At 37.5% G+C, this 15,852-nt stretch overlaps 1 protein-coding gene across 2 annotated transcripts in view; it reads right to left on the bottom strand.

Annotated features, from left to right (window-relative positions):
* Positions 1–1,010: 1,010 nt before the first annotated feature.
* The window catches only part of RAB22A (RAB22A, member RAS oncogene family), a 33,017-nt gene continuing 18,175 nt past the window's right edge, over positions 1,011–15,852 (bottom strand). The window contains exons 4-8 of one of the 2 annotated variants that reach the window (XM_014574722.4): positions 14,712–14,783; positions 14,508–14,614; positions 11,158–11,267; positions 9,300–9,430; positions 1,011–9,214 (exon numbers count right to left, since the gene is read on the bottom strand). In XM_014574722.4, the coding sequence (XP_014430208.2) occupies positions 9,333–9,430; positions 11,158–11,267; positions 14,508–14,614; positions 14,712–14,783 (387 nt within the window). In that variant the 3' untranslated portion in view covers positions 1,011–9,214; positions 9,300–9,332. Of the gene's footprint in view, positions 9,431–11,157; positions 11,268–14,507; positions 14,615–14,711; positions 14,784–15,852 lie in introns of both variants that reach the window. The other variant, XM_089769662.1, reaches the window with a different exon arrangement.

Genomic DNA, 15,852 nt, shown 5'->3' on the forward strand with positions numbered 1-15,852 from the left:
AAAATACTTTTTAACAGATTCAGAGGTAACAGGTTTCTTTGACACAAAAGTCAACATCAATTTTGGAGATTATAAAATGACCAACTCCAAGTTCTTAGATAACAAGGGCAAAGTTAACAATTGTTCCTTTTGGGAAAATGCCAAATCCTGTAAGTGTGCTAGAATTAGAGTAGTAACAAAATCTGTTGTAATCTTTAGAAGTTAGATTATACCCCTCATGCAGAGAAACACACAGCTGTGCAAGAGGGGTACATGGCAGCCACTCATGTCACCTCCCTTACTTGGAAAAGAAAAAAAGACCCACGACAAACCTTATTCTTAAAAATTCAATCCAATTTTAAATAGCTATGTTCACATTACATACAGGTTGTCAACATCAGGGGCAAGATTTTTATAAGAATTCCACATCTTTTGTTGTCAGACGGAGAATTTTTGAAAAAGCTGTCCATTTCATTTAAGCACCTACACAGCAGCTGAGCTCTTAAACCATAGCCAGATCCCATAGATTCAATCTTACAATATATATATTACAGTATGGGACCATCTGTTAAGGGCTCAAAAAAAGCCCAGTTGCCAGTAAGGATTTCAGGTTAAAACCGAGTCTGCCTTCAAATCTATCCAAAAGTTTTCTTCTAAATACCCTCTACAGCAGAGCTACTCAACTTTGGAAGCTCCGGGGGCCACAATGATACTCACAGCACATGTTGAGGGCCGCAACTTAAGTGTGGTTGCATATGCATGCAAAAATATAGGCAAATAGCTTTTTTCACACTGACGAGTATGAATACAAAGATTAAGGCAAGACTACACAACACACAGGCCCCATTTAAGTCAGTTATGTTCATATTAATAAAATGTAATATTTACCCGATTTCCACCCATATGACAGCATTTTTTAAACGAACAATGACACTCCAGGAATGTAACTACTAAAATGCATATTAACAGAAGACCATTATATTGACTACTTTTTTGTTTTGGCTCCCACCCACAGGCCAAACAAACAAACAGGCTACAGGCCGCATGCGACTCATGGGCCACGTGTTGAGTAGCCCGGCTCTACAAGATTGCTTTGTATGACACAGTCTGGATAAACTTCAGGAGGGTAAAAAAAATGTATAGCCAAGTTGGGCCTCTTTGGTTCCAACTGTATTACGAGGAAGATCTGCAATTATTTCTCAAAGCTCTAGAGAATCAAAAGGCATTTTTCTGAAATAGGCATTGGTGTGAAATATTACAGGCAAGTACAATCTGGTACATGGATTCTTACAAGAAACATCTGTCACCACATTCTTGGGCCAGAAAAATAGCCAACAGCTTACAGGTTTTTTTTATCCTAGAAGCCATTTTTATTTTTATCTCAAACATCCACATGCCGACACCCAATTTTACACGCAACAAATTGTCTTTTTTGTTGTTGTCTAATAAAACATACAGCTGGGAAAGCAATGTGAACATTAATTTTGCAAGTTTTCTTCATAGAATTTTATAGTGTGCTTTTATGTAGTTTGGTTCTGGACACACGGTTCTTATAGTAAGTGACTGTAGCTCCACAAGAATGTATGAAGAGAATACTACTTGTGATCACAGACTACATAAAGATTGCAAAATCAATCTAAAACATTGATTTTTAGCTCTTATTTAGTTTCAGGTTAACTAATAAACCTAATCGATTTTTGGAAGCTTCCAAGAACTTCAAGTGAGTAAACTGAAATTATTTCACCAAACAAGAAGTGGTCTGGGATAGTGCTGGTAAGAGTCTATCTATGAATAATCCACATTCTTACCTGTTTTAGGTATTTAAATTTTTACTTGTGTTTAGTTATTGCTGTATATGAGCAAGGCTTACTGAAGGAGTGGCAGGCCATGAAGTTCAGACAGCAGTATCTACAATAAATCTGCAATTCCCAAGGTAGTCAATACACCAAAAATATAAACCTTATTCGCAATAAATATTAGAGATACTTCCACCAGGAGGGAAATCATTAAACAGCACTGATAAAATTATGATGGGGAAAAGAAGTGTTTTGTATCTAGGGCTGTCAAACAATTAAAAAGTTAATCATGATAAAATGCACAATCAGGGTTTTAAATAGAAAACTGTAGAAAACATTCAAAAATATTTAAATATTTTCAAATATTTTTATTTCAATTACCACACAGAATACAAGGTGTACAATGCTCATTTTTTGTTACAAATATTTGCATTGTAAAAAAGTAGTATTTTTCAATTCACCTAATACAAGTACTGCAGTGCAATCCCTTTATCATGAAAGCAGAACATACAAATGTAAACTTATGTATAAAACTAATTGTATTAAAACCCCCAAACAATTACAACTTTAGAACCTGGGAAGTCCACTCAGTTGTCCTTGTACAGCCAATCCTCAAATACGATTATTTATATTTGCAGGACATAATCTTGCCTCCTTCCATGTTTACAATGCCATCGGAAAGTAAGAACTGGCATTCACATGGCACTTTTGTAGCTGGCACTGCAAGGTATTTACATGCCAGATATGCTAAAGATTCACATGTCCTTTCATGCTTCAACCACCATTCCAGAGGAAAGCATCCATCATGATCACGGGTTCTGCTAGATAATCTAAAGCAGTGTGGAATTGTGCATGTTCAATTTCCTCAGATGTTACTAGCAGGTTGAGTTTCCTTTTTAGTGGTGCAGGTTCTATAATTTTTGCATCAGAGTGTTGTGCTTTTAAGACTTCTGGAAGCATGCCCTCTCAGATTTTGGAAGGCACTTTAGATTCTTAAACCTTGGGTTGAGTGTTGTAGCTACCTTTGGAAATTTTGATTGGTACCTTCTTTGTATTTTGTCAAATCTGCTGTGAAAAAGTTCTTAAAATGAGTAACATGTCGTCTGAGACGGCTACAACATGAAACATATGGCAGAATGCAGGTAAAACAGCAGGAAACATACAATTCTCCCTCAAGGAAGTCAATCACAAATTTAATTAATGCATATTTTTAAAATGACCCTTGCCAGCACAGAAGCACGTCTTCTGGAATGGTGGCTTAAGCATGAAGAGACATATGAACGTTTAGCATATTTGACATGTAAACACCTTTCAATGCCAGCTATAAAAATGCCTTGCGAATGCTTATTCTCACTTTCAGGTGACAATGTAAATAAGAAGTAGGCATTATCTCCTGTAAATGTAAACAAATTTATTAGGTCTACTTCTTGTTAGGGATGTAAAAATGCGCTTAAAAGTGTAACCATGTAACCACAAAAAATCATAGTGGTTACATGCACTGTGGGCTCTGCAGCATAAAGTTTAAATAACCTTTATACTGCATAGCCCGCAGTGAAGCCTGCTCGGGAGGCAAAGGCTACAGTGAAGCCACCTCACCGGAAGTAGGGTCAGCAAGGGCTGCTAGCCCCACTTTCAGGGAGGCGACTTTGCTGCACCAGCTGGCTCCCCAAGAGATGGACTGGCAAGAGTTGCCAGCCTCAATCCTGGTGAGGCTTCGTGGTGGGCTCTGTAGCCAGCTCCCAAGGAGCAAGGAGCTAGTATGTAACCTGCGGTCAGAGGATGGGGAGGAGAGCTGGCTGGGCCCACCACGGACAGGGGCTGCTCCAGCAGCCCCCGCAAGGCTGGAGCCCTGCCAGGGGTGGGCAAGGAGCTGCTCCAGCCCCTATCAGTTTACCAGGTAAACTTTTACATCCTTACTTTTTATTCAGCCAAATCACTAAGACAGACTGGACTTATAGGATCTAACGTTTTACATTGTTTTGTTTTTCAGTGCAGTTCTGTAACTGCAAAAAAACCAAACCAACAACAACAAAATCTACATTGTAAGTTGCAGTATCACAATAAAGAGACTGCATTACAGTACTTGTATGATATAGAATTTTCCAGTTCATTTTGTTTATCATTTCTACAAGGCAATATTTATAATAACAAAATTAAAGTGAGCACTGTACACTTTTTATTCTGTGTTATAATTGAAAACATATTTGAAAATATAGAAAAACATCCAAAATAATTAATATATTTCAATTGGTGTTCTATTGTAAAACTGCCATGAATAGTGATAAAAAAATAAAACAATTTTTGAAGTGAATTGCACAAGTTAACTGAAGATATTATTGAGGCTGTCAACCTGTTTCTCAAGTAATATTAAGTAAGGAATTGTTTTATTTTTATGAAGAACCTGTTGAGGTTAGCTTTTAAATCATGCAAGACATTCACCTTGAATGATTTTATTTTCAGCCACTAAATTGAGGACTTTGCCATCTATGAAGGAAATGACTCCCTGATGAGAGCTGGGCAGTGAATGATGAATGCCCAGACTCCTGACCAATTTAAAGAATTAGATTTCCAAAACACGCATGACTATCATTATTGCCAACTAAACTGTCTCAAAGGAGATGAAACACTCCCATCACAGGTGCTTGTAGAAAGTTATATTTGTTATACCTATATTTACATAAAAGGTTTATTTTGCGCAGAATGTCCCCCTCAAAAGTATTAGAGACCAGATCCGGTAGCACTTCAAGCAAATAATACTACGGATTTCACTGGAAGTTAAGGGCTGCATCAAGTTAAATATAGGGAAGACAAATAAATGAGCTAGTAATACAAGATCTCTCTAATAAGCTTCAGCAATTACTTCAAGAATTTTAAACTTCTTGCAAGCAAACAATTTAATTCCCAAGAGAATTCCAATTTCTAGCCTCCATGGGATTTTTAATAATCTTGCCCCTAGGGGAAAAAAATGTTTCTGCCTTTTGTGTAGATAAACTAGCAGAGCAGGTCCATTAAGAGATCTAGTAGGAGGATCTCAGCATGCACACAAAGACATGGTACTGTAAAGCCACATCCATCAGAAATACAATTTCTAAGCATATCTAGGACTTAAAAGTTTAGTTCACTGTGGTTTTTCCCTATGCCTTCATTTTGGAGCATGCTTATCCAGCTCCCAAAGCTTTATCTTAGACACATCAGCCAACAGTTGCTACATTTTTGGACTTCATTTGAAAAACAATTAAGTCTTGTCCAAGGTCTGATAAAGAGCTAAAATGTTTCCACTTTGTCAGCTTCAAAAAGATACAGAAGGTCATTATTGAAGGACATACATTGCATTACAGAGGATAATGTTAGTTTCATCCATTAGTCAAATTTTACCTCAGAAAAGTACATTTCCTTTGAGGATATCAGAGGCTAGATACTAAAGAGTGCATTTCTGTCATTTAAGTTGAGACCTTAGAAGTGCTGAGCAATGGATCTACTTCAGAAAAGTGTGTGTGTGTTTTTAGAAAGTCAAGGAGAACCACCAATGCTCACCTTAGTGAAGTATTTTGTTAAAAGGCAAATAATCTCTGATCAGTTTAAACAGGCTCATAAAAATGTTATTTAGGGACAAAATACTTAAGTAATTTCAGGTGAATACTATGTAGCATAAATGAAGTCTGATGGCTTGAGGAGATGGAGTTTGCAGGAAAGCTATGTAGCTCTGTCAGAGATGAAACTACACCAATCCAAACACTAAATTACATGGACATCTCTGATCCAGGAAGAGGTTTAATCATGTATTTGTATTTCAGTTTCCAGATTATTTCCAAGTGAACAATGACGTTGGGAACTGGGATCAAAAGAATATAGATCTTAGCATTCTGACATTTTATACAAGTAAGATATTAACAAGATGCTGTTTCAGCTAATATTCATGGAAATATTTTTAGGTAATCTGATAATAAAGACATGGAAATAGTCAAGTTAAATCTAGCAGTGGGTGATTCAGAATCAGACAACTTAATTGCACAGAGGGAAAAACTGTATTAATACCTCATTCAAGTGGGTAGAGCTACAAAGAAATTAAAAAGATTTCAAAATAAAAGGAAGAAAATGTATGAGGCATCAGGACTTAATCAGAAGAGGAAGGATTTAAAGATGATGATATATTAATGTTAGCCTATCTTGTCAGTGACCAAATTTACCATATGCCAAACTGTATTCAGAAAAAAAATGCTGGTCATAAAGAGGGCATATTCCTGGGACATCGCTCCTAAATTCTTAAAGATTCACTAAGCATATGGTTATATGGCTTCACTGGACTCTTGAGTACTCTACTGGGAAGATTACTACTACAATTCTATATTCAAATATCTTCTTTTCAAGTAATGCATATGGGTGTAGCTAAACCAAGTATTCTATGAAAAAATACAATGGGATTTAAACCTCTACTTTTATGTACAAGGACATTAAAGTGATAATTTAAAGGATATGGATCTGTTTACAGTTCCCTGAAAGGATCTTCTGCATGAGAGATGTTCTTGATTTTTCACAGATATTTCTTTTTTAAATATGCTGTTAATATGTTGCCAGATGTCCGGTTTTGAACCAGACAGTCCAGTATTTGAGCTTTCTGTTCGGGAAACAAATTGAGAAATTATAAATGTCCGGTATTTTCTAAATAAGATGTAATGTAGATTGTGATGTAATGTCAAGTGTGTCCAGTATTTTTGTTGAAACCATCTGGCAACCCTAGCTGTTCAGTGTCTGGAAACTTGTCAGATTTCCCATAAATTCTCAAGCTCAAAACACTATTAACAAGCCTGGAGAAATCCCATGCAGGTGAACATATTGTAGAAAAGATAGTAAAGGCATCTCGTACCTTGGTGTGGAATGGGGAAGGAGACTTCTGAAGCACTGCCAGCATCAACAGTTTGCTGGCAGAATCATGACACCACGTGGTAGTAAAATATATGCAGTAGTAACTCGACTGAACCTACTATTAAGTATATACTCAATCTTACCCTGGCATAAGATGATGGAACAAAAAGCAATTATTTGTAACTGAAGGTACAAAATATTTTCAGAGTGGGATTACAATAACACAATGTTATAAAACTAGCATTACAAAAACGGTGACCTGTTGCTTTCAAATAAACACTTCCTCCCCACCCCATAAGAAGAATATATTTTTGTTATCCTGAAATGGAACTCTGCTACAAAAGCATACTGAAGTCTCAGAAGAGCATAGTGCTTGACATCTTTTTGGGACTAGCTTTAAAATCAATTTTTAAATCTAGCTTCATTAAGTGGATAACCACATCCTGGTCTGTTATTTTTAGAACTCTGCCAGTTGGCTAACTGAAGACAGAGCAAGACTTTCTAAGAAGTTCAGCCTTCAATGACTGCCATTGTGCAAGGACTTTGAGTAACTATATCATTAAGTGGTCAGTTGCTAGCTTGCTTTGATATAACACTGTATCATAGCTTATTTAAACAAAGTTTAAAGTTTTGTGATCTGTTTGCTTCAAATGACACACAAAGATTTCAGTCACATTATTATATATCTTAGAGCTGAACCATGCTGTAAGTCGTTACATAATTATATCTTTATTGTAAAATTCTTTGTTACGGCAAATTTTTTTATAGGAGCTTCAAGCCAGCCTCCATTTATGTGCACACAACTTTTTGGGCACACACAATAGACCTTATATGCTCATAAACCATCTGCATGTGCAGGAAGCTTGAGCACATGCATATCCTATTCTAACAAACAGAAGTGCAAAGTCAAAGAACAACATACCCACAGAGATCACATTTTAAAAGCCAGGCCTTAAGAAGTTTTAACCCTAATATTACATTACAATTATTAACCCCTTTCAGAATATACTTTCTATCTCATCAAGTTACAATAGTGAAATAGTTTTGCCTGAAGATAGCATTGAAATAAGGATTTTGAATATAAATTTAATCTGAAGTAGAAGCTGTTTAATATCCTACTTATTCTTTGAAATTTCCTTCAGCTAAAATATTTAAAATTATGGAATGGCAAATTACAAATTAGGAACAAATATCACCGACATGGCTTTAATTTCAATATCAAAGCTTAAATTCAAATATTTAAAATACTTTATTAGGCTCTTCCTTTAAAAAATATGAAGTTCCCACTAGCTCCGGAGGAAACTAAAAATAAATAATGAAAATAGCATAATAGGATAAGGTCAATTTATAGTTTAATATAAAATGTAAGAAAAACAATGTAACAAAGCTAAAAGCTGATTCACTTAAAAAATGCCAAGTAGTTAAAAATGATAATTTGGGCTAGACCCTGGAATCAAGAGGTAACGATCTACGCTACCATACATGCCTTGCATTTGGTTTCCTGTTTGTATTTTTGTTCCACAGCCAGCAAGAACTGGGTGATCTGCTGAATCAACAAGCCACATGCTTCACCAACAGCAACACCTACCAGCCATTTCCAAGCAGAAATGCAGAGGTGACAGGACGGGAGCATCATCCAGCCTTCTGGCAGGGTCACTGACTGCAATATAAGACCTCATGTGCAGAGACAGAATTTTTGGAGATCCCCAGGGACTCTATCCATGGGTGTGGAATGGAAAGACTGAAGAAAGCTAGATTTCTCAACTGCTTTTACATAATTTATAATACTTTAGGCACTGGTCTCATAAATATAGCACAAAAACTTTACATAAGCGAAGCAATAAAAAGCATTGCCCAAAAAAAGAAAGCCTTACTAGAACTCTAGATGGCATCTGGTGTCAGTCAGTCATGCTCAAGTTTAAATTTAGAAGGAGTTTCAGCTAGGTTCTCTTCCACCACCATTTTTAATCGTAAAAATGCTTACAGAAAACAAATAGGTGCTTATAAATGTATCAGTATGCCATTAAATGGTTAAGCCAGCATGAAAAAAATAAGATTGTCTATAGTCTAAAATTCTTTGCTTGTTTGTTCATAATACCTTTAAATAAAAAGTGCAAGTGGGATGTGGGGACCAGATGGGCTGATTTGCTCATTTTTATCAGTAACTTAGTCTGTAGCCATCTACAACCAATTCCCTCACTGTACTTTGAATTAGCTACAATTATATTTAAAATAATATTCATTATAGCAATTGAAAGGGTAGCAGAATAGCCTTATGATTAAAATCACAATTTCCAACATGGCTGTTTCCTCCCCCTTCCTCATCCCTCTGAACCACGAAAGTGCTCATTTCCCTTTTACAAAACATTACATATAATCTTGATTACAAAATTATTAAACATTTCAGTCCTGCCATCTACATATTGACTATCCTTTCAAGGAAGGCCAAAGAACTGATGATGGATTCCCTTTGAATACAGGAGACACTATACATGTTGTAAGTAAATAGGCCCACGTTATCATGACTGCAGTGTCTTCTGGGAGCTGTCAGATGAGCTGGTCCATTTTTGTGGGACCTTGAAGTATGAACATCAGGCAGATAAGTATCTAAGACCAATAATATATACCCAACATAAACCATTCGCTACCAAGACCACCTACTTTCAAAACAAGTCTGATTTGCTAAAGTATCCGTCAACAACAGCGGGGTTTTGTCACTGAAGGCTGTCTTCTAAGTTTGAAGCCCTTACCGCTAGATGGGGGATTGGTATCAGTTGATGGAATTCTACGACCTATACAGAGGAAAAAAAGTTTATAGTAAGATTTACATTAATTATTGTAACTATTTTTACAGAGCATCTCATATCTGCAAAAGCATTTACTCAGTGGATTGTGCTTCTGAGACAGCCGCTCAGAAGGGCAGGTTTCCTTCTTCCCTGAACAAATATGGAGATTTTAGGACTCCTCACCCCTGCTCTGGCCCCTTTTCTCTGGGTAAAAGTGCCTGAGGGGTGTATTAGCTCTAAGCTTAATGTTTAAACAACATGATCTGATTTGGTATTTTTCAAGCATCAAAATGTATTCAAAAGTCAACTATAGAGCAATACCCTAAATCAGTGGAGGGCAACCTGCAGCCCATTGGGTTGCCAGCTGCGTTCCCCCCTCTTACCCGTTCCCCAATGCCTCCAGGTGCACTGGAGCCCTGCACTTACTCATTCCTCCTCCCTCCCAGCACTTTTGAAGGGTCTGAATCAGATGATTTGCGGTGTTCAAGCTCTCGGAGGAAAGGGGAGAAGCAGAGGTGGAGCCCAAATCAGCAGATTCATGGCCCTCCAAAAGTTCTGGGAGGGAGAGGAAGGAGTAGGTAAGTGCAGGGCTTCAGCTTCCCAGTGCATAAGAGGCATGTGGAAAAGGGGCGGTGCAGGCTGCAGGTGGAACCCTAATGGGCCACACGTTTGGCCACCACTGGATTTCAATCTTGTGGCCTACTGAGATGAAGGAGGGCCACTCACACGCCTCATTCATTGGTCTTCGTTGCCCATTGCTGTCCTAAATGCACAAGAAAAATAGCTTCCTATTTAAATAATCATAAAAGAACCTCAGTAGCAGTTAAAATATATTTTAACTTTAAAAAAGTAAATGGATTTTTTTTTTTACTTTAAAGTTAAAAAAAATTAATTAGCTCTACAAGCTTTGATAGCTGTGATGTGTCTATGAAAGGATCTCCTCTAACTTTATACTGTTTACTTGACTCAGGACAAAGCTAAGGGAGATATTCGCATGTAAGTGCTCACTGTTATCATAGCCATCTGAATGACAACTCAAATCCTCACTACATAAGAGTGCAGTACTGCACTGTATTACCTTGTGGGTACTGTTTGCATTTCTTCAACGTAAAAGTCAATTTGGAATAATGTGGAAACATTATTTGTGGTCTAATTGAGTGACAGGGTAATCAAAAATTTCCTAAAGGGAATCCACACAAAAATGTGTTTTGTTTTGTTTTTTTAATTAGATTTAGTCATTGGTGTGCCATAATTACACAATTACTACTCCCCATTAGCCAATTATGCATTGGGTAAGACATTACCCTAATCAAATCTAGATGCAGTACTCTGATTGGAAATACTATTTCCCCTTTTGCATTTGTGTAGGCTCTGCATTTGTGTAGGCTCATTCATTTCCTTCCCTCATCCTTCAGTGACCTTGAACTACAAATTGAAACATTCACTAACAGACAGGGTAAAATGACACTGACTTTTATGACTTCAGTGACCTGCTTGCTATTTATCCATGGTGTGGATCATCATAATAGATTTAGAATCTCAAGGCAGAAACTTTTAGAGGTCAGAGGAGGACCAGAAACCAACAGATCATTTTGCAATCTTGTATCTCTATCAAGTGGTGACAAATATGAACCCAGTACTCTCAGCAAAATAGAACTTCAAACTAATGTAGAAGTCAAGTTTCTGCTCAGGTTTCCATCAGAGAAAAAGGTGTTAACTAAAGAAGTACTTACTAATTTCTATAAAGAGTTCATTTATGTTAATTGCATTTTTAGCACTGGTCTCTACAAATACGGCGTGGATGGAATCTGCATAATCTTTAGCATCCTTTTCCATGACTTCTCTAAAAGGGAAAGAAAACATTGTGAACAAAACAAACATTAATTATCCCAATTTTAGAAAATTAGCTGGCTACTTAACAGTAATTTCAAGAAGTGCTTTAGTGTCAATTGTTTGGCATCCCATTATTTTCTCATGGACAGGTAAATTCTTATTCTCAATTTCATCTACTACTTCTTTTATCTACTAAGGATGTTAAAATGCAGTTACTTTCCTAATCAAGTAGTCAATAGATTTTTTTAAATCAACTAATCGATTAATCAATAAGGATCGCCAGATAGCGCTCAGTCTGGCTTGCGCCAGGTCCCTGCATAACTTCACCTGCTGCCCCTCTGCATTACAAGGGACAGGTGAGCAGGCGCACGAAGACACCAGTTCAGCCCCTGCTCCCGAGGGTGATGAGTCAGCCCTCATGTAATGCAGAGTGGCAGCAGGGGAGGTTGGGCAGGATGACCCATCAACAGCAGGAGCAGGAACTGAGCGGGTGTCTTTGTGCGCTGGCTGGCAAGTCTCTTAATATTGCAGAGCTGCAGCTGGGTACATGGGGGGAAATGTTACTAGTCAATATTGCTAACCAATCAACTGCTGCTTATTGGTTAGTTGATTAGTCACTTACATCCCTATTACCTGCCCCCTAATAACAGACAATAGTATGCCCTGGACAATAGTATTTGTATAGCACCATCATATAAATTCAACAGCCACCATAATTTTCCTTTCTGGAAAATATGGATGTGTTTGCTTCTTAAGGGAGGGAAGGAGACTTTATTTTCAGAAAAATGGCTCAAATTATCTAAAACCTCTTATTACTTCTAATATCTACCTCATTCAGTAGGAATCCAGATGTTGCTTACATATCCTAATATCTGGCAAACACTGTACAGAACAGTGTTAGCAGAGTTTAAAACATTCAGCTTATACAGACAAAAGAGACAGGAAATGAAAAGGTTCCCATAGGAATCAAAGCTATTCCATGTTGCCCATCCTATGTATTTCATGGTAGATATTTAACACTAATGTCATGCTTCACATTTACAGTAAATGCGGGTAGAAAATACATTTAAATTAATTTTGCTCTGAGAGGTCAGGAAACTAAAGCTAACTAGGAAACTACTGATGTCACATTACTATTTTTGCAGTCAGATGGCTTTAATTTTAAAACAAGGGGGAAAATGTTCCTTGCCAGAATTAAATGCTCTCAAATGTGTTGGCTTTCTTCTTAGTCAGGCTCTAAATCAGCAGTTACCTACATGCACTGAGAAGTACACAATTCAGGGAAACATGCATGCTCTCGACCTCCTGAAAACAATGCAAACTTTCAGAGTTAGTGAAACTGTCTATTGTCAATACTAGGGATGTAAGATTTAACTGGCTATCCGACACCTGGGAATGAAGTTTGGAGAGCTCGCAGTGTTGGGCAGCCGACTCCCCGGGAGGAAAGCCAGCACCCTGGGAGTAGAGTTTGCAGAGCCTGCAGCATGGGACAGCCGGCTCCCTAAGAGTGGCAATGGTCCTTCCCTCTCTAATCCCTCCTAGGTAAAACGGTTAACCATGTAACTGATAGGATTTTTAATGGTTACACGGTTACTGTTTTCTTTTATTTTTTACATTCCTAGTTAACACACAGTACAATTTTCAAAATATAACTTATCGATTTCTAACAATTTTTTTTCTCTAAAATTGGTCAAGGATGTGCTTCTCATAAAGGACTTCATGGTCCAAGTTTAATATTCAACGGTTTACAAATTGTCTGTGTTTTATAAAATATAGTGAACAATAGTCCCACTCCTGCCCCGGAAAACACATCTACTCCAACAACAACAACAACAAAAAAACACCAACTGGAGGCTTTAAGAGACTACTTCCCCAGGGGAAGATACCAAACAAAATTACAGTGAAAAATGGAATTAAAGCAAGGGCAAATATAATGGAAACTCTTGTGCACAGGGGCAGATGACCATTTTGCGGGGCCCAGGGCAGCACAATTTCGCAGGGCCCCCCTTTGCCACGGCGCATGCGCGGGGCTTCTTGAAGCGCAGGGCCCGAGGCGGCCACCCCGATCGCCCTGCCCTATATCCGCCCCTGCTTGTGCAACTTTAGTTACAATGTGACTGACAGTAAAGTGTAAGGATTCTTTAAGCCACAAAGTCATTTTCACATGTAGATTTAAATAGTTTGTATCTTAAAGTTGTGATCCCAGTCAATAAAACTAAAATTTCTAGAATGGCAAGTACACTGCATATGGGAGCAAAGGTCCTAAGTCGGTCTGCCAAAAGTTATACTAAATCATAGATTTAGATATCAGCATTTAAAGTACTACACTGATTAAAGTTCAGGGGCCTGAACACTCATCAGTTTCAATGGGAAGTATTGTGTGCACAACTTATGGTGGTGTTATCTGGCCCCAAACTATCAGAAGGGACAGAATTATGTTTGGCTTCACCAACACCAAGAATGACTATGCAGCACATAGTATTTGTTTTACAAATATTTAGCTCTGAAGTCATTTGCTTCATATCACTTAATCCTTTATAGTCTGTTTCTTAAAGCTTTATATTGGTGTTCATTAGATAACTGAAATTTAAGTGTTTTTAAAAATGCCAGTGATTGAATTTTGCAGTCCTATCTCCCTTCAAATCAATGTCAATTAACTTTCCAATGTCTCCTTAAAAATGCATCTGCATGTTTTACCTGACACCCCAGCTGCGGTAATAAAATATAAACAAAGGAGAGGTATGTGAACAAGTGCTTTCCCAACATGCCCTGAAAAGAGTTCACACTACACAGAATTTAAACTCAATCCCTTTTTGGTGTTTGGCTTCATTGGCCAAGACATCAATAATAAAGAAACTGAATTCAAGCCTTTTCCAAGATTTGACTGGCTCCAGAATTCCTTCCTCAGGACTTCATCTTATGTTCTAGACCCACTTGCCCCAGAGCAGCTCCCACACACTATTATTTTGGTGAGGATAACAAGGCACCTGAACCAGCAAATTGGCAAAAACCCACTTAACTTTTCCTAGAAAGATTAGCAGCTGTTAATAAGATGAAGAGTTGCAGACAGACATCACAAACCTTTGTAATATGGGCTAGACATCTTGTACTGGTTTTTAAAAAGACCTGCACTTTTAAAATTACTGTATATCCTTCAGGGGCTTGGCAAATCTTTTAATCTTTCCAAAAATATTTAGTATCATTACTTTGTATCTGAACTTACACCTGCACTGGACTGCCATCAATTTACCTTACATCATTAAGGTCACACTTATTTCCTGCAATAGCTACAACAATGTTTGGAGGTCCATGTTGTCGAAGTTCTTTCACCCAGTTCTTTAATGTTGAGAAGGTTTCCTGGTGTGGAGAAAGGAGACCGAGTTAAGATTCAAACTGGCCAAATAAAACATACGTGAGTGAGCATAGAACTACATTACAAACCGTCTCCTCTTACCTCTTTTGTGATGTCATAAACTATAATAGCTGCTGCTGAGCCTCGGTAATACATTGGTGCTAAAGCACGGAACTGCAGGGAGAAACATCATATAGAATGGATTTAATGCTGTGCCATACATCATGTGGCTTATTGACCAGTTAATCCAATTTTCACTGCTCTCATATATGAAAAGAATGAGTAGTCATATAACACCTTAGAGACTAATAGATATAAATAAATTATTTACACACACACACACACACACACACACACACACACACACACACACACAGAGAGAGAGAGAGAGAATGAATCACAAGCTTTCGTGGACAAAAGACACGGTCTCATCAATAGCACATGATACTATATATGTATATTTTTCGTAGCCTCTAAGACTATAGGACTACTCTTTTTTTAAAGTTACAGACTAACATGCTTACCCCTCTAAGACTTATATATTCAAAGAGTTTAGGTTAATGGAAAATGTATCTTCAAATTTACAAAGATATTGCCAGTAGACTATACTTCATGTGAAACATTTTTAGCCAAAGTAATCTTATACTACTGGCACCCAAAAATATTCATTGGTTAGCGAATTAATATAATAAAGCCAAATGATGACAAACAAAATTTGAGTTTAGATTAAAGTTGCTAAAGAAGTGGTTTAACTCCCAGAAGAAAGTAGAATAGGATGATAATTTAAAACTTGTAAACCACTCTGTCCCTCCAAGAGTGCTCTTGTTAAAGAACTCCATTTTATAGTTGCTATTCAGGCAGTACCGACAACCTCATTTAAGAGTGGAATGATGCTCCAAGGATTTCTGTCTCTAAACTCAGCTTCAGGGAAAGCAAGACCTAGTACAAAGAAGAAGAGGGCTGCTTCCATTGAAGTACACTGCTGAGTCTTCTAGCAATGCATGATCATATTTGAGAGAGGGTTTTTAAAGAAAGATTATAAGGGGGCAATATAGAATGCCATAAACACATGAAGCAAAATACAGTACTTGGACCTCATGCTTTCTTGGTCTCTAGTTCATAGTCCTCAGAAGAGCCAGGTTGCAAAGGTCAAATTACAGAAGGAAGCCTAATGTAGATGTGAGGTATGAAATGTTCACAGTAGTGACGGATGGCAGAACAAGGAGCAATGGTCTCAACTTAT

The sequence above is a fragment of the Pelodiscus sinensis genome, chromosome 17, assembly GCF_052426305.1.
Source record: "Pelodiscus sinensis isolate ZL-2025 chromosome 17, ASM5242630v1, whole genome shotgun sequence".
NCBI lineage: Eukaryota > Metazoa > Chordata > Testudines > Trionychidae > Pelodiscus > Pelodiscus sinensis.